The 17,627-nt window shown below is 38.1% G+C and overlaps 2 protein-coding genes across 3 annotated transcripts; one reads left to right on the top strand and one right to left on the bottom strand.

Moving 5' to 3' along the window:
- The first annotated feature begins 304 nt into the window (after positions 1–304).
- psmg2 (proteasome (prosome, macropain) assembly chaperone 2) lies at positions 305–4,214 on the top strand. Its single transcript, XM_044139438.1, has 7 exons — positions 305–547; positions 1,103–1,274; positions 1,488–1,546; positions 2,078–2,196; positions 2,293–2,469; positions 3,269–3,389; positions 3,472–4,214. The coding sequence occupies exons 1-7, from the start codon at positions 491–493 to the stop codon at positions 3,553–3,555; spliced, it is 789 nt and encodes a 262-aa protein (XP_043995373.1). The 5' UTR covers positions 305–490; the 3' UTR covers positions 3,556–4,214.
- Positions 4,046–17,591, bottom strand: ptpn2b (protein tyrosine phosphatase non-receptor type 2b). Of its 2 annotated transcripts, XR_006372829.1 has the most exons (11): positions 17,344–17,591; positions 15,356–15,446; positions 15,154–15,254; positions 13,140–13,238; positions 12,101–12,238; positions 10,805–11,014; positions 9,542–9,703; positions 8,970–9,178; positions 7,874–7,969; positions 7,244–7,403; positions 4,046–4,803 (listed from the first exon to the last, which is right to left on the bottom strand). XR_006372829.1 is itself a non-coding variant. In XM_044139437.1 (10 exons), exons 1-10 carry the CDS (start codon positions 17,398–17,400, stop codon positions 4,782–4,784), a joined length of 1,185 nt encoding a protein of 394 aa, XP_043995372.1. In that variant the 5' UTR covers positions 17,401–17,590; the 3' UTR covers positions 4,046–4,781. The 2 variants fall into 2 exon arrangements, 1 of the variants encoding a protein (XP_043995372.1); XM_044139437.1 differs by lacking the exon at positions 7,244–7,403 and having other exon boundaries at positions 17,344–17,590.
- Positions 17,592–17,627: the final 36 nt, after the last annotated feature.

Genomic DNA, 17,627 nt, shown 5'->3' on the forward strand with positions numbered 1-17,627 from the left:
GCAGGAGATTGCTGTCTATCCGGGTTTAATTAGCGCATAATCTCCGCTTTCCCCAAGGATGCGAAGCTTACCTCGCCGGCAGAAAAATAATACCGAGCCACCACTTGTTTTGCTGCCTATTAATTTGCCTCGACATAATACAAACTCCAATTTAAAAAGGTATATGTTGGTATTAAGCTTACTCACAGAATTGGTTGAAATAATGTAAGTGAAAAGAAAATCGGTAATAACAAAACTTTACCACGTATTTTTTGTGTTGAGAAAATTATATTTTATGTTTGCATTTCCTTCAGGCATTCACAGGCCTCCTTACTAGCGTTTCCGTCATCAGTCATCGACAAACAGGCGTCCAAAAGGTCCATAACATTAGCAGGCATGAAACTTGAAGTGAAACCTGCTGAGAAATTATAGTTTTATCTCATCCAGCTTCATTTAAAACATTTTTCTGCTTACCCGCCTGGTTTTGTGTGTTTTCCGACCAAAGAACACCATGTTTATTTCTTCGCAAGACTCCCCGGCTGCCTTCAAAGGTTTTACCCTCGTCATGGTGAGTTTGTCGGAGTTAATCTTCTGCATCAGCCTCTTATATCTGCAATGTTTGTGTTTAAGCGGTGAAATCTAGCAAAAGGACAGCTTTCTCTCATGTTATAACATATAAAATAACTTTATACAAATATAACTCTTGTTATTTAGAGTAAAAACACTGATTAACTGCTTTTAAGGTAGAATAGCCAGGATTATTTGGGTGCCTTGCAGTTTTTTCTAAAATAATAAATGTAATGCGTTATCTATATCTTTTCATTTATTTCTAATGTTGTATAAAAAGGGTTAAGTGTTTAAATGAAAAATATGTAGAATGTGCCAAATTTTTATCTGATTAATCGTCAAAATAATCGACCGATTAATCAGTAAATAAAAAAATGCTATCAAGAAGAGATGAACATTGCCTTGAACTACAAAGTTATTATGAGGTTTTTTTTCTCACGTCAGAATCAAGTGTGGAAATTCATAGTGATAAGGTATTACAGATAGCACTCCTTTTTCCGCATAGAATATAATACTATGGAAAATATTTCTCTACCTTTGTTTATTGCCTTGACAGCCTGCAGTCGCCGTCGGTAACGTGGGTCAGCTGGCCGTTGACCTCGTTGTGTCCACCCTCAACATGAGCAGAGTGGGCTACTTCCACACAGACTGCCTGATCCCGATGGCCGGGAACAACCCGTACGCCACCAGCAAAGCGGACGCCGAGGAGCTGCACACTCCAGCGGAAGGTAGCGCCACATCTCAGTTACAGCTCATTTTCCATCCATGAGTGCAAATTCTCCCGTTATTTACTGTCATTGTCTCAAAATATTATGTTTGTCTCATGAGAGTGTCAAAACGTGTTACTTTTAATCTTAATCTGGAGATGAGTAGAGATGAGTTTGTCTGCAGTATAAGTAGTTTTCTGCATGGTACTAATCTGTCAACTGACTTTTATCCAGTTTATACAGCAGCAGAGCTGAAACTGGCTGTTCTTCAGATCAGAGCACCAATTATCCAGGTAAACACTCACCACTGTGTTTTATATTTTATTTTCTTTCCTAAAATTTATATAAAAATGAACATTGTAATCATTTCCAATCATTCGTTTAAATAAATATGTATTTATATTTGTGCTGTTCTCTTCATCACGTGTCAGTCTAGCCTTTTGAATCCCTTTGGTAAGAAGCCATATATTAACAGGATTGATTGCAGTGTTCAAAGTATGTAAAAGAAAAAAAGTAGGGGTTTATAGTCCGGAGATTACGGTAATTCACTATTCTAACGAGCTCAAGTATTTATGCCAAAATCCTGTTGATGGTGAAAAAAGACCTGTTTTGTGAGGCTTTTACAATAAAATTAATGGGTCTTTATGTACATATTCTGTTATATACAGTAACTTAAGATAATTATAACATCTAAATTGCCAGAAGCCCTACATTTATTTGCCTTGGACTCCTATGATATGTGCAGCTGAACGTCTGACCATGTTTGTGTGTCGTCTCTGTAAACACCATCATGTTCACGGCTCCAAACCTTGTTTCAACTGCAGACGAGGTCTAAGAAGTTTCGTCAGCAGCTCACGTCCTGGATCAAAGCCAGCGGTTTCTCCAGGACGGTGGTTCTGTCCAGCAGCCATGCCTACCAGAGGGACGACCAGCAGCTGCAGGGGTAAAAATATGCTCCCCAAAATCAATTGGTTTTTTGTTTTTGTTTGTTTTTCATTTTGCTTGGGTTATGAACGCCCATGTCTCGTTGGGGTTAAAGCACTTCTTTGAGGTACCTGATGACGCCGTCCCTGCTGGCTGCAAGCGCGGACACTCTGAAGGAGCTGGGCTGGAGGGAGATGGAGCGGATCCCGGCGTTTCCCGGAGTAGACACAGACGCAGAGCCGAGACTCTGCATCCCAGGAGGCGGCATCACCAAAGGCCTTTACACAGACAGGTACAGAGAGATGCAATCATTTCCATACTCTTTCTTGTTACAACCACAAGACCAGCAGAAAGAATACAAACAGATGGTTCTAAGGATTTCAGAAAAGTGCAACCTGCAGCTCCTTTTCCGCCACCTCTGTGTAATAAGCAATATTCCAAGCATATGCAACATTGATCTGGATTTACTTCTGGTACAGCGCAGCTATTGAGAAACATCATTAATCATGCATGTGGAAGAAAGAGCTCAAAATCAATCTTATTGATCTACACGTCAAGAAAAAAAAAACCCACACCGCATTTCACCTTGATAAACATCATCTTTGTTGTTATGTATGGTAGTGGCAGCATCATGCTGGTATCAGAAACAGCAAAACCTGTCAGGGCTAATAGCCTGATGGAGTTAAATACGAGGCAATGCTGAATGAAAACCTGCCAGAGCGACAGTGGTTCAGAATGGCCTAGTCAAAGTCTAGTCCTGAATCCAATGTAGAATCGGAGCTTAAAACTATAACTGAAGTTGATTTTATTTGGTGGGGCTCACTCAAAAGGGGAGCAGGAGAAATGCACGCCACACTTATCAGATTTCTTTCTACTTTAAATTCATGCACTACTTTCTGTTGGTCCACTACATTAAACATGACAAAATGTAACAAAAAGAAAAGAAAAAAAAAAAAGTAAATAAAGTCATAGGAGTGTGTTTACTTTAGCAAGGCTCTCATTTCAGTAAATGTAAGACCTTGGCAGTCCTTTCACATGTTAATGTCTGTGTTGGTGTCAAAATGACGCGTTGCCGCTGTGGCTGTGTTCAGCTGTGCCGAGGATCTCCCGCTGGCGGTGCTGCTGCTCTTCTGCTCAGAAGGCGACAACATTCCTGACGCATTCGCCCTCGTCAACCACCTCAACGACTGGCTCCATCTGCTGGACGGCCAGGTCAGCCTAAAACTAGACTTTCTTCTAAGTCTGCAGGCATCAAACCAGAAACAAAAGTTGTATTTATTTATTTTTCTTCCAGAGCGAAGAACCGAACAGCAAGTGGAAGATTCCGACTTCCTGGAGTTTGCTGTTTGGGAGCGGCATCCCTCCTGCACTTTTCTAATTGAGGATATTTTAGTTCCAAAAAGGAGCTTAATTCTTTAAGTTTGCATAATTAATCTCTTGATATTCCCTGCGCCGTCATTTCCGAGAGTTCTCAACTCGAGCGCTCCTGCTTCCCTTCCAGTGTTTTCCAATAAAGTCTTATCGGACACCTGCGTGTTTATTTAAAGTGATAACGACCTGATTTCACTCCCTTCAAATCCACCCCGCTAACTGAAAGTGCTTGGCTCGGTGCCGTCGTGTGTTCCTGGCAGTCCAACCTCCCAAGTAATTTGATCCACTGTCGTAACAGAACAACTCTTATTCAACGGCCGGGCCGGCTGCCAGGTCCACGGTTTTTGTCCGTCTGTTTGCATCATTGTATTAGACGTTGTGTGAGCGGGCCTGGTCATTGGAGAGGAATGTTTTAAATAGAGAAAACTGATTTTTCTTTTTTTTTTTTATGAGGGGGTTGGGGTTTTGCTTTAAAATAAAAATGAGAAATGCAGATGTGTAGGTAAACAAAATACCAGTTTTATTTTGAGCTTACACTCTAAATAAACTTAAGACAACTTAATTTCAAAAGGAGAACAAGTCATGAATTTTCTGCAGCATTAAGATCTGTAACATAAGCTCTTTATTTTTCTCTTTACAAGCAAAAATATCTTTAATACACATCTTTAAAAAAAAACCAAAACTGAGTACTATGTACATAATTGAAATATCATGCCACTATTACTTGGGGGAGGAGGCAGTAGTTGTCTAATACCAAACCCCACGTCACCTTTAAAAACTTCAAGTAGATTTTTTTTATAAAAAATAGAACTTCTTGTCTTTGCCTCTGAAAAAATGTTCTTTTTTTTTCTAAAAATACACCTATGAACAGCATTACAAATTGGCAATGCGTACCCCCTATGTTCAGTCTTGTAAGAGAGGTCAGAATACGAGGAAAACAACAAAAGCAAAACGCTGAGGTCTGAGGAGGGGGTTTAAAGCTCCTGTGTGAATGTCAAAGTGTCTGCTGTAAACAGTTCAGAGAGGATTTGGGGGTAAAACGCTGAAGTTAAAGACATGAAGAGTTATGAGGCGAGTGTTGCAGAAAACATGGGATTTGGCCAGACTAAAACCATGACGAACGTAAAAAAGAAAAGAGGAGGAAGAACACAGAGGTTTGGATAGATGGGTGGAGAGCTGGAGTTCCCTGCCGAGGCTGGCTTCGCTGCCGGAGCCGAACTCAGGTGGAGCTGGTTAGCAGTCGCTGGTTTTCATCCTGTCACAAGAGACACAAAGTTGAAAAGAAACTCAGACCGCTGTGACGTTTCGGATGCTCGCCTTGAATCACTTCAGTCGCGTGAGACGTGCAGAGAGTCGTATTAGAGGAATTAAAAGCAGAATTGCACACTTTAAACAGAAGCATCCCACTCAGCTCTGCAGATTATCTGAGCATTTCCATCTCGACGGTCTGACAAACGCAAAGCAGCGCAAAACTGCGGAGAAAATGGACTCCTGGTTTAGTATTTTCAGTGAAGTGTGAGACATTCATGGGTCAGGATGTTGTTGGTGGCCTGCTTTTAACTTCTGCTGTTTTCCTGCTGGGTTTTCTTCTTCACATGATAAATTACACAGCTGGACATTTTTACTAATTAAGTGGCTTCTCTAAGGAAAACTGACTGTACTGCAATTTATTTAGAGGCATCAAAGTATGGACTTAAAGTTTTATCCAAATAAAAATACACTTTTTTTTTAGGAGCACAGCAACAATAACCCCAAACATACCCATGTGTAATATGCTTCAGGAGACCAATGAAAGTGTGATTTGTGTCATTACGCAGCAAACAACTGCATTTTATATTTTCATATTTATTGATAAGAAATTAAACAAGATTGAGATATAGTGCGTTCATGTACCAGAGCTAAGGTTTGAACTATTTGCTGTAAATATTAAGTGTATTTAGGAAAGCTATAAACAAAAAGCTTTATTTATTATGTAAAGGCACAATAAAAAGGTGTAATAATGTGCCTTATAGATTTTAGAAAATTGAAGTTGATGGATTGCTGAATCCTTGGTGCACAAAAGAACGTAATCACAGATCCTTCCTCCCAGCAGCTGCTTGGCTTTATAACTATCACTGCCCTCAAATCTACCAACATTTTTACATTCAATTTGTTATTTGCATAACTTTTCCATTTATTGTAGGTTTTTATTTATAAACACAAAGGGACATATTGTACTTTTCCCCCAATCAGTTCTATTCAGTTTCACATTTATTTGAATCAGATTTTTCTAATAACCACGCATTTTTTCTGAAGCTGTAAATTTCCCTCCACTGTAATCTCATATTCGCATACTTCTATATTTGTGTGAGCCTGCATGTTTTGAGCTGCCCATCACTTTGCTGCTGGAAAATATGGATTTCCCATTTGAGGGAAAGTAAAGCTAATTCCTACTCTATTCTAATCTGAATTATTTGGAGTCTTGGATGGTCCTGGACGTGTTGTGCCTCTGTACTGACCACGGATAAGCAGAAGACAAAAACAAAAGATTCCCATGGTTGCCATGTGAAAAAAACCAGAGGGTTTTGTTCAGCAACAAATGTTAATCATTTTTCCTCTATGAACCTTTCCAATTTTAGTCAAATTGTACCCAACTTAAAAATGAGTCGTCTCATACTTTCTACAACCTGCTCAGAGTCAACTGTACGGAAAATGTGACTGTATGACTCAAATAAACAATATTTACTAATAGGAGGTCATTTATGAGTTACTTTGTAGAAGTCAACTGGTCCAAACTTGGGGGAAAAAAAAAACTCATAAATGAGAATAAAAGTAGTAGTAAAATACACATCTAAATTAAAACTCAAATGTATTTTTATGCCTTTATAATTTATGACAGTACTTAACTACATCAACAGCTAAACTCCTATGATATTGTTTAATGACATTGTTACGGTCACTGACCTCTAGGGGGCGTTCTTCATGAGAGAGCTCTTTGTGTTTCAGTTCTACCTGGCTGCCACAGGTGCAATGTGTTGGAGCTCGTCAGCCACCCCATAAAGAGCTTCAAACCAGAGATGGTTTGAAGCCCCGCCCCCTTTTTTTGGGAGGGGGTTGTAACAGACATTAATACAAAAAGGAAATGGGATATGATTGTCAATGCAAACGTAAGAAGCTATTTTATATGAATAGACACTTTGTTTTGACTCAGAACAAAGTATACAAAGAAGCTTTTAAGTTTTTCCTACTAATCTAAAAATAGCAAAAAATAAAAGTCATACATTCAGAAAAGCATCTGACAGTTTAAGCGAAACATGCTGAGACTCAGGAAACTATAACTGAATGTTAGAAGCAGCAGCAGCAAAAAAAAAAAAAAAAAAAAAGTGATTTGTTTAGATATTACCTCCTCTTTTTATTTTTACAGAACTACATTGTGGATTCTGTTAACCACAGCACTAAATTTGTACTTTCACATAAATGACCATAAATTGATTCTGCTTACAAAAAAAAAAAAAAAAAGATGTGGCACAATTAAAATATTCCTCTGTTCAACACACATTTGCATCTCGCTTTGGTTTAGTTCAGCCTGACATTTCAGTTTCACAAAACATAAACCACAAGTGAACACAAATGTACACACACCATGCTGAAGAGCAGCCACAACTCCAAACCACACAGCCACACACACACACACACACACACACACACACACACACCTCCAGGTACAAAAGTGGCTGATCGTTTTCACAAGCTGTGGATAAAGCTCCTCCTCTAAACGTTCTCCTCGTGGTTGTTTCTGTCTCAGAGGGGAGTAAAGACAGGCTGCCCCCCACAGGACAGGAAATGTCTTGTCATGTGCAGCAAATACACCCCAAACTGTCCAAGAAAACCACAATAGGAGAGTGAGACCTGATCAGAAACGATTGCACTTTCATGTTGCTCTTCCTGGAACACCGCTGACAAATCACACAACAAAGGGAGGCTTCTCAGAAGTGACTTCGACGCTGTGCTGTCATCAGAGTAAATGCTCCATCAGGTCTAACTGTAAGTCTTTCTAGGACAACAACACTGAGACGCCAGTAAACTGAAAAAAAAATCTCATCAGGACTCTTTCTTCTTCTTCAATAAATACATAAATAAATAAATCTGCACAATAACAGATTTTGCAGAAATGCAGAATTTATGCATCAGCCTTCTTTCAACAGATATGATGGACAGGATCTCACTGTCTTCTTATCCACATGTTTTACATCTAACTTTGCACTGGACTTTTGTCAGAAATTGCACAAGGTTCTGAATAAATGCAAGAAAAACACAAAGTGGTTTGAACCTCAAGATTTAATCACCTTTTTCTCTTCCTGTCCGAGTCGGTTGACCTGGACTTGCCTTGGGGTGTTTTGGTGTTGACAGATTTGGAGATGTTATCTTCTCTGCGTCGTTTGCTGCGTGAAAAAAAAAAGAAGAAAAAAAAAGATGAAAATTGGTTTAGTGATGTCTTTCTAATCACTTTTATGCACAGAATACACAACTTACTGCCTTCACCAAGTAACTTCAAATCATCCTTTATTAACTGAAAGAATCATGTCTGAATACCCTGGACATTTGCAAGTATGTTTTATGTAACTGATACCATTTTTGCCAATTTATACATTGGGAAAATGTATAAAGCATGGTGTGTGTATATTTGTGTATAAGTGAATTTTCTTTTGAATTATCCATGATTAGGTAAAGTAAAACATGGATAAATCTGTTGAATATGAATGTGAAATGTTTCTTTATTCAGTAGAAAGATTAGAGTTGGAGATGGTTTTATTTTGAAGGATTGATTACTGTCTCTTGTCTAAAAAAAAAAAGTGCAGTAGCAAATAAAAAAACAAAACAAAATCAAAATCCAATAATTCATTTTTCTTATAGGACCTCTATCGCAGCATTGTCCAGTGCACTTCTGATCGGGTGATTAGCATTTCTTGACAACTCTTTCTCCAGACAAAGCCTTTGATGAGAAGCCTGGTGAACGTCTCCAAATTTGGTTGTGATAAATGTTTTTGAGTTTACACTAAGTTTGCAAAATTCGGCAAACTTAAAGTTTAGTTGCACCAGATTTTCCCCCCCCCCCCAATTCTGAATCTAAAGTGAGGAACGTCCCTCAGGCTTTCCAGTGAACAAAACCGGTTACACCTAATCCAGGTGAAAAATGAAACCGTGGGAGCCGAGTGAAAGTCCAGATCTCGATTCAGGACCATGAAGGAGGAACTCTTTTTTTCCCTCCTTGTTCCATAGTAGAATCTTGATGTTTTAATAAATAGATATTAGCTTAAATCTTGTTCAGTGGGAAGACAAAGTTCAACTTTGGGTCTAATTTTTCATAAATTATGAGACACATTTATTTCCATTAAGATATTTGCACATAGTTAATTAGTGCTGCATATATATGATACTGACTGTGTTGTGCTGCCATCCAGCTCCTGTTCCTTGCAGGAAGACTGAGTAGGAACTCTGCTGTCCTGTCTGTAGTCTTCCGCCTCCTCCTGCTGACCTCCTCTCTGGGTCCCGTTGTGTCGCTCCGGTGGACACCGGGCCTGAGGCTCGGAGGAGGGCAGAGACTCCGAGGACGGCTCCTGATCTTCCTCAGACAACACACGCCATTGGTTCTACCGGCAAAGAAGCATAGAAGAGAGGAAGTCAATAAATGTCAAAGAGTTGGCCTGGATGAATCCAGGTGACAAAATGAGACACTAAAACCACTTAATTGTTGATAATTTGTGTATTGCCTAGAAGAAGGTTAGTCCCCATTTGCTTAGCTAAATCCAGGAAGCAACCTTTTCCTTTTTTTTTTTTTTTTTTTGCCCCAGGCAGTGTATTTTTACTTCCAACTAAAAATTCACTGATAAGAAAGAATACTGCAAATCAGAACAATACATTTCAAACATTACATAGAATTAAAATGGATTGTAGAAACAAACACCTGAAAATTAAACAAATCATAAGTTGGGGTGTATGAGTATTAGTTGTACCTGCACAGAAAAGTCGCCCATGATGAACTTTGCTCCTTCAAGGACAGCCATGTAGGAGAAGCGCAGCTGTTCGGGAGTCTGGATCAGACCCATGCGGTATTTCCTCATCTTCAACAGAATGTTTTTGATGTCCACTGACAACGGGTCTTTCCGTTTGTCCATCTAGAAGAAAACGCAACACAACTTTGCTCAGCTTTTATGGAGGAATTTTCTCTGGTGACTTCCCGATCTTCTGTGTTCAGCATTGTTTAAACAGAAACTCTCATATGAATGTGGATTTCTCACTAGCAATAGCAATTAAAATAGAGCAAGCACCTCGCAACAAAGAGAGTTTGCAGTTCCCTGTGGAGGAAGACTGATACTGGCAGTCTAACTATTAAAATCAAAAGTGTTTACTTTTCTTATAACAAGAGTTTTGATAAAGAACCACTCAGGAAGAAAACCTCGTAAAGCCCAAGGAGCAGAGCAGACAGGTGAGGGAGAAAGCTGCAGAGACTTTAAAATCGGGTTAAAGTTGGAAAACAATATCGCAAACTTTTAGAGACCTCATGGAGCGCGATTCAATCCATCATCTGAAAATGGAAATAGAAAAGTAAAACTGCAAACCAACCAAGTCGGGGCCGTCCACTTGAATTAAAAGGCTGGGCAAAGAGAGCATTAAAGTAATCAGGAGGTATCTGGAGGCATTTTAGTGCATGGAGGCAAGTAATGTAGCTAAATGGGATAAGGTCAAAAGATATGAATCGTTCATCAAAGCACATGGTCACATTTTATTTGACTAGATATGAAGAAGATTAGATGTTTTAAGGCAGCTGCAATACAACTTCATATTGCAGGTTGAATAAGAATAATGTAACTGAGTTTCCAGCTGTCGATTCCCATATTTCATGGCGTGAGTTTTCAAGTGTGTGACTAAGAGTTCAACAGATTTCAGATTAGGGAAACAGATTACAAAACAATCTCTTTGTCCCATTCTGGAAAAATGGGGAAAGATGTACTCAAATATTGACATCTAAATAAAAAAACTCTAAACTCCACCTTGTTTTATTATAGAAAGTTTTATGTAAAATATGACTAAGTTTAGCAGAAACTTTCATTAACAAGCTGGTTGTCTGCTGTGGGTTAAAACTTACCACATTCAGGTAAATGCGTGGATTTCCAACTGAATATATATTAGGAAAGCAAAATGTTATTTTCCTGGCAGTTTGCAAGCATATAAGTGTGCAGACACAGGGGGGGAGGAAGGGAAGCAAATGCACTTACAAGAACAAGGCATGTGTCTACTAATGAGAATGTCCCCGAGCGTCCAATTCCAGCACTGCAGTGCACCACTGCCGGTCCATGGTCCATCCCTAACGCTCCAGATTCCCGCACTTTAAAGAGGAAGTTCAGGAAGGATGCCGGGGATTCAGGGACACCGAAATCAGGCCACGTGGTGTAGTGAAAGTGATGGATCTCTCTCTTCTCGCCCGTCTGTGAAAGGAAGACGAACGTAGCTAAAATTAGGAGCAGGGAAATTACTACCCGCTGTTTGTTTCCACTGATTCTGAGGTGCTGATTTCTGTCAGTATGTGTGAGGTTATATGAGGTTCAGTGAAGTGTGTTAAACAGATCAAAAAAGTCCAAGTTTCAGTTTCTGTTCATTAACAAAATCAACATCTGGTGGCAAAAGAAGGTGAATGAGAGTTACAAGAAAGCGTTATGTGCTTTTAATCTGTCACCAGTTGGGACATATAAAGTTTTCTTTCCTATTTTTTTCTATTTTAAGATAGGTGAAGCTAAATAAGGGAGAAAACATGTTGATGCACATATCAATGCAGATGTATGTGATGAAATAGCCTAGTCAAAGTCCACACCTAAATCCAACTAAATGATCATCTGAGGAAATGCTTAAACATTGCTGCTTCCATCCAATCTGTGCAAGTTTGATTTATTCTTAAAAGAAAAATGGTTGAAAATTTCCATATCTAGATGTACAAAGTTAGTAGAGTCAAACCCCTAAAGATTTGCAACTGAAACTGCAGAAAAACCCGGTTTCCCAAAATATTGTATCGCTTTCAAGATTTTTATGCTTAAAAATGTGAAAACCATGCAGCGTTTACCTCCCATCTCACAACACGTAGTTGCTCAGTAAAATCTTAATTAAATACATTGAAGCTTGTATTAGAGAAGCGTCAACGTTTTTTTTTTAACAGTGTAACACATTGTTAAAAAAATTTAAGGAGTACCAATAGTTGAGGCTATGATAGAAGTTCATCTTCACATAAAATCCCTACAAAATACACTGGAGTTAGTTGTTGCACTAACAGCAATGGCACCTAAAACAAGTGAAATGTCAGATTGAATATTAAATACTCCAAAGTTATAAAGCATGTTGTGTTTAGACCACTTAAATATTAAAGTTAAAATCATAAAACTGCAATGCTGCAAAGATCTGCAAGACAATCACAACAATGCATCACTTCTGAAAATATTTAGAAAACACAGTGTGTCTTTATATTATTTTTTGGATGAATTTAAATTATAGATATGTGCTAAAAAAAAAAAGCAGCAGCCTACATTAATATTCTGCAGCTGCAATACTCTGGTGGTGTAGTAAGACTTGGTGTCTTCTGACAACAGTGTGACCAGAAAGCGCGTGTCTCTGAAGGCCATCTCTCTCTCCTCTGCCGTCGGCCAGTACTGGGCACACTTTTCCTGTTCCAGAAAGAAAAGATAAAAATGGTAGAGACATAGGTTGGACATTGTCCAAATAAAAATAAACATCTGACTAGGCAGGAGGATAATTTGACCCTTAGAATAATAGGATAAACTATTGTCAAGCAACGCCAAAACAACAGATGTTACATCTACCCAACTGCAATAAAATTACTTGCTATAAACATAGTGGTCTGGACAAGAGCAATCATTTGACCATTTTCTCAGGAAATGGAAACAGAGGTCATGTCTTTAATCAGACACTTAATAAGGAACATGAAGCTTGATTAAATTGATTACATTATACAACAAAAAAGAGCTTGTTGCTGAAAAACCACAGAAAAAACATAGAAGAGCTTTTTTGCATTCATACTATCTGTGGACTAGGTGCTCTTTATCTTCCATTTCCAAGAAATGGTGAATCTCATGACAAAGAGAGATCCAATCCAGCTGCTTTACTCAGAAAGCGAGGTCACAGCTGTGCAGCCTGTGAGAGGTTTATTTGAGTATTTAATCTGCACAACACGGGATCATGGAGTTACAGGGCTAAGAGGTTGGCTTTCATCACAAACACACTACGTCTTTCTGTCGTTGTTTAAACAATAAACTGATGATAAACTGTATTCCTAAAAACATGATTCCTGCATTTTATTATAAAAATCCATACTTCCCTACACTAAATTCTGGGCCACTTTAAACCGGATGTATAAGTGATGGATGGATGGCTGTCAAGTAGCATAAAAGCACTTTAAAGGATGTTGTGGATCAGTAACTCACTGTGTAAAACTAATCATTCAATGGTAATGGTGCAACCACTCGTGCTGTGGTCTGTTTAGCATTTCAGCACATATCCGAGTACGGGTGTTGAATACTTTTTTTTTTTTTCCCATCCAGTACTCACTGATCCTTTCTCTATGACTCTGTTGAGCATGATGACCGCCTTCGTCTTCTGCTCCCAGATCATGAGCCAAAAGTGGCCGCAAGTGTTCTTGAGGGGGCCCTGTGGACAAAACAAACAGCACAGTTGCATGCAATGTTTCTCCAATAAGCAACCCCATTAACTTCTCTAGTTGGCTGCTTAACATGTAGCAGCAGTGTTGTAACTTTGGGAGCCTTTTCAGGGGTTTCCACTGTAGGATAAAAATAGATTACCTTTGTTAACCAAAATACAGCCACTTTTTGAATTACCCCGTGCCTTCAATTATTATAAGCATTATAATTTGGTTATCCCGATTTAAACCCAGACATATAACTATTATGCTTTTGGTAAATTTAACTGGAATAGACATTTTCTCATTTTTTTAAAATGACCGAATTTACCGTAGTAAACCCTCCAGTCCAGGTAACATTTCAGGATTTCAAACTGCGTGGGGAAAGTTTTACAGCACCCCTGCATGTAATTTGCATAAACAGCACTGCAGTCACACTTCACACAACTTCCCCCCTAATGAAGATTAAGGGTTCCAGGCAATTAGGCTTTGCTGGAAAAAGGTTCAGAGTAGCATGAATGAAGCATGCCTTCTGATTACTATGCAAAAACATTGTTACCTAAAAGGCCATAATAGCTGAATGTTGTGGAGTGGTTGAGCCTACTTGAGATTAATGTTTTACTATTAATATTTTTTTAATCTTTATAAAAATACATCATTATTTTTCAAAATATTTCCCCCTAAGCCATAGCTCTGGAAAAAGTATTAAAGCAAGCTCCTTTTTTCCACAGCAGCAGAGAAAGAGATAAGGATGCAAATAACCATAGAAAATAATTACCTTACCTTTTTCTATTCCTACATTGAACTTCCTTTTATAGCAAATACACAGTGCTTAATTTCTGTACGTTTCTCACCTCAGGTCTAACATTTTCCCCAAACCACAGATGACTCATCTCAGAAGAGCGCACAAATGTTGAAAACAACAACAAAAAAGAATGAAATGCCATCAAACTGTGTCGACCTACCCGACATATTACATGAAGCCCCGAATAGCTTTCACATTGATATGGTATCTGAGTGACAACTCGTTAATTAAAGACGACTTAGAAAGGAAGAAATCAACAATAGCTGGCAGAAATCTTTCAAAGCGGACGCTAAAAAAGGAGCTTTGCCTCCTTTTACTACGGTTATCAAGCTACAACTGCAGAGTAATATTAAATTAATAAGTGAGATGCAACATTTAGTCTTTTCATGGCATATTATGAGTCCTGGTCTTCTCTATAGGTGATAGCCTGGAACCCAACATAATATGATGATTTACAAGATCGCTTTTATTGATGCGTCAAAGATAGTTTATGTGCTTAACAACTTGTGGTAGATTTTAGTTTAAATGTATTTAGGAAAATAAATGAAAATGATTTTTTTTAGGTGTTTGACTTGCCAATCACCAATCAGAGCCAAGCAATGGAAAACCTGCATGTCTCTAACTGACTGATTTGTTTACTAATGCAATAAACCACTGAATCTAAAAACATGAAGGAGAATAGAATTATTTTTGATAAAATGCCAAGAATTGATAGAATTATGCTTTTTAAATGTTAAACCAAAGTACTGATAATAGTAATATAATGTAATTGAATTAAACATAATTTTTTTAAATTCCAAATAAAACCTTTGCAATTACATTAATTTCTTTTTGCATAATTACAGCAGAGTGACGAAAATCAACTATAGCAATTCATGCTTATGTCATTTCAGGAAATAGCCTAAAACCAAAGAAATGCTAGAGCACAAACACGCTAAAAGATTTTGTGGTGAAAGTCTTCTTATATTTTATTCTTTGAATAAAACTACTTAAAAAGTCAACAGATTATTAACGGTGAGGGTAGTTGTAAATAGGTCTACAAATAAAACAGACATAAATTGGTTCTTTGAACACCACACTGACTTTTTTTTTGCTTGATTGTTCCCACTGCTTTTACTTGCCTGTGTTAAAATGTAACTTCTCTGGGCGTCTTCCATCACCACCAGACTGGCGTTGATGTAGTCGTTTTCTGCGTTCTCCAGCTTGACCCGACTGTGATCAACTGCAGGGAGGAAAAGTGGCGGAAGGAAAATATTTTACAACTGGTTGTAAATTGATAGACTTCGCAACAGACTAGAATAGGAAACGCAAATGTTTACCCACATGGACTGACATCTCTGTATCTGTTTCGGTTGCGATTTTCTGGATACTTTGCCACTTTGTAAGAGCACTCGTGGGATTGATTCCTGATTTCCTAGAAAGAAGATCAAAGGTTTAAAACCGAGGAATGCAAATAATGCATCATAATTTACCTTGTCAATGGGAGTTTTGTCTCACTATTATTATAAATAACATTATTTTTCTAGTTGTGACAGAGATAAAACATAAAAAGATGATAATTTACTTTTTAAAAAATGTAATGGCAACATAGCAGTGGCACAAAGTCAAAGTTGAATCCATTTTTTTTTACCCCACCAAGCATTCAATCCATTTGTTTATGTTTAGCAATTTACGGTAATTCCAAAAATGAATAATCTGAATTTCTAGCCTAAACAAGGTCTGCTGTACCTCAAAGAATTGAAAATGGTTTGTAATCTTAATTTCGATTTCACAATAGAATGAAAATGAAAGTAAGCTAAATGCCTTTTTTTCCAGGGAACAATTTTGTTTCGTGGTGCGTTTAAATGAGAAAAAACAGGAATATTGCTGAAAAGATATTAATGAATCAATTAGTTATTTTACTTGGGAAAAGGGTAGAACATTTGCTGAATGGTCGTGGCAAGATCAGAAGTTTAAGCCTTCACAATACTTTTTAAAATGAAATTGTGTGGATATATTATCTTAAGTGTTGCTAAGTATTCCTATAGTCACCCCTACACATTTCATTTTTAAGTCACTGATCCTTAATGGGTTTTTTTTTATTATTGATGGGATGACTCGTGGTTAATTGTTCTAATTTTTCCCCTCTGAAGCTGTGCTGCTACATTTTCCTACACATAGGTCACACACTGGTTCAACAAAGTTCACAGATTGTTGTGTAAACACAATTAGATGACTTGACACAATCGGCTGAGCTTCCTTAGCCAGACAAACTTTTCAACAACTTGTATTCTCAACTTATTTTTACTAGGCGGTTTACAAATAATATATTTTACCACTTGAATTAGTTATCCAGAAAAAAATAACTTGGTGATGAAAACCTAAAACCTCAGGGAGATTGATGAGGACATTGTTACTGACAGAAATGACTTGGTCACTCTGTTCATCAAGGGATTGTCAGCTACCACTTCCTACCCCATACTCAAGACAATCCAGACTCTTCTCATTTGTCGCTCCATGCTAGTTGATAGACCTGCCAACAGACCAGTGGTGTCCCGGTGTATCTTCAAGACACAACAACTCCTACTCTAGCCTAGTACTAATGCTTTTACAGTATTGTACATGTATTCCACCAGAGGGACAAATAAAGGATTTTTTTTTACTGCAATAAAATTGCTTAGACCTTAAGGTGACTACACATTTGGACTGTGTTGTAGTGAGTTTCAATAAGATAAATCGAACTTGGACAAACTCAGATTCTAGATAGACTTTTTGAGCTGCAGACTGCCTTTGTTGTTAATTAGCGCAATTAACTGAAAGTTAACCTTTTTCAACCCTGAGCAATTTGACAAACAAAATATTTTCGTTTTCAGGTTATATTTTTTAAGTACGGTGATTATTAACCATGATCAATGTAAATAATCTATTAGTCAACGCTGACAGTAAACAGAACAGGAGATGGATTACAACAAAGCGGAGGACATAAGAATGATCTCGTAATAATGATCGAATGATAGAGCTACACACATGAAATCATAAGGTTGACCGTGTATATTAGAGGTTAGGGACAAAACTTTATGCAGTTAATTACAATGAGCTAAACCCCCTTACGCTGAGTTTAGTTTTCGTGTCAAAACATTAAGTTGATATTACAGCGTCATGTGAGAGTTACTTTATCAGCTTGCAAGAAAAAGGAGTCACAAATGAGACCAAACAAAAACTGAAAACATTGACTACAACGTCAGAGTTGGTGTATGCAGCCAAATAAAATGCGCGCTCTCCGTACAAACCGAATTAGCTCGGTGCTAGCTAACACATGCTAACACACTTACTGAGTAAAGCTTCTGCCACCGGCCTTTGGAGTCCATGTCTTCAAACTCCTGGTCCATTTTCACTGTGGCAGCGCCTGTCTGTTCCAAGCTGGTTTAATTTCAAATTTTAACTATCTACCTCATAACGTTCTCCGAGTAAGACGAGTTTTTAACCTGAGACTTAAGTCTTTCTGCGTTAGCATCGGCTCCCGTGCCGACTGTTTGTCCGTTATGTGGTGCAGTTGTCATTCGGGACTAGCCCCATGCGCATGCGCTACTAAAAGGGTCTATATTGGCTGTCAAAC

Source organism: Gambusia affinis, linkage group LG14, assembly GCF_019740435.1.
Source record: "Gambusia affinis linkage group LG14, SWU_Gaff_1.0, whole genome shotgun sequence".
In the NCBI taxonomy this organism is placed as follows: domain Eukaryota; kingdom Metazoa; phylum Chordata; class Actinopteri; order Cyprinodontiformes; family Poeciliidae; genus Gambusia; species Gambusia affinis.

Bases quoted from the DNA above. Each gene is read 5' to 3' on its own strand.
- psmg2 (XM_044139438.1), top strand. From the start codon at position 491: ATGTTTATTTCTTCGCAAGACTCCCCGGCTGCCTTCAAAGGTTTTACC. The intron at 2,197-2,292 runs GTAAAAATATGC...TTGGGGTTAAAG, and splicing joins GACGACCAGCAGCTGCAGGG to CACTTCTTTGAGGTACCTGA. The intron at 2,470-3,268 runs GTACAGAGAGAT...GGCTGTGTTCAG, and splicing joins AAAGGCCTTTACACAGACAG to CTGTGCCGAGGATCTCCCGC.
- ptpn2b (XM_044139437.1), bottom strand. From the start codon at position 17,400: ATGGACCAGGAGTTTGAAGACATGGACTCCAAAGGCCGGTGGCAGAAG. The intron at 13,239-15,153 runs GCAAGTAAAAGC...TTTTGTCCACAG, and splicing joins GAAGTTACATTTTAACACAG to GGCCCCCTCAAGAACACTTG. The intron at 12,239-13,139 runs GTGAGTACTGGA...TTTCTGGAACAG, and splicing joins GAGTCATAGAGAAAGGATCA to GAAAAGTGTGCCCAGTACTG.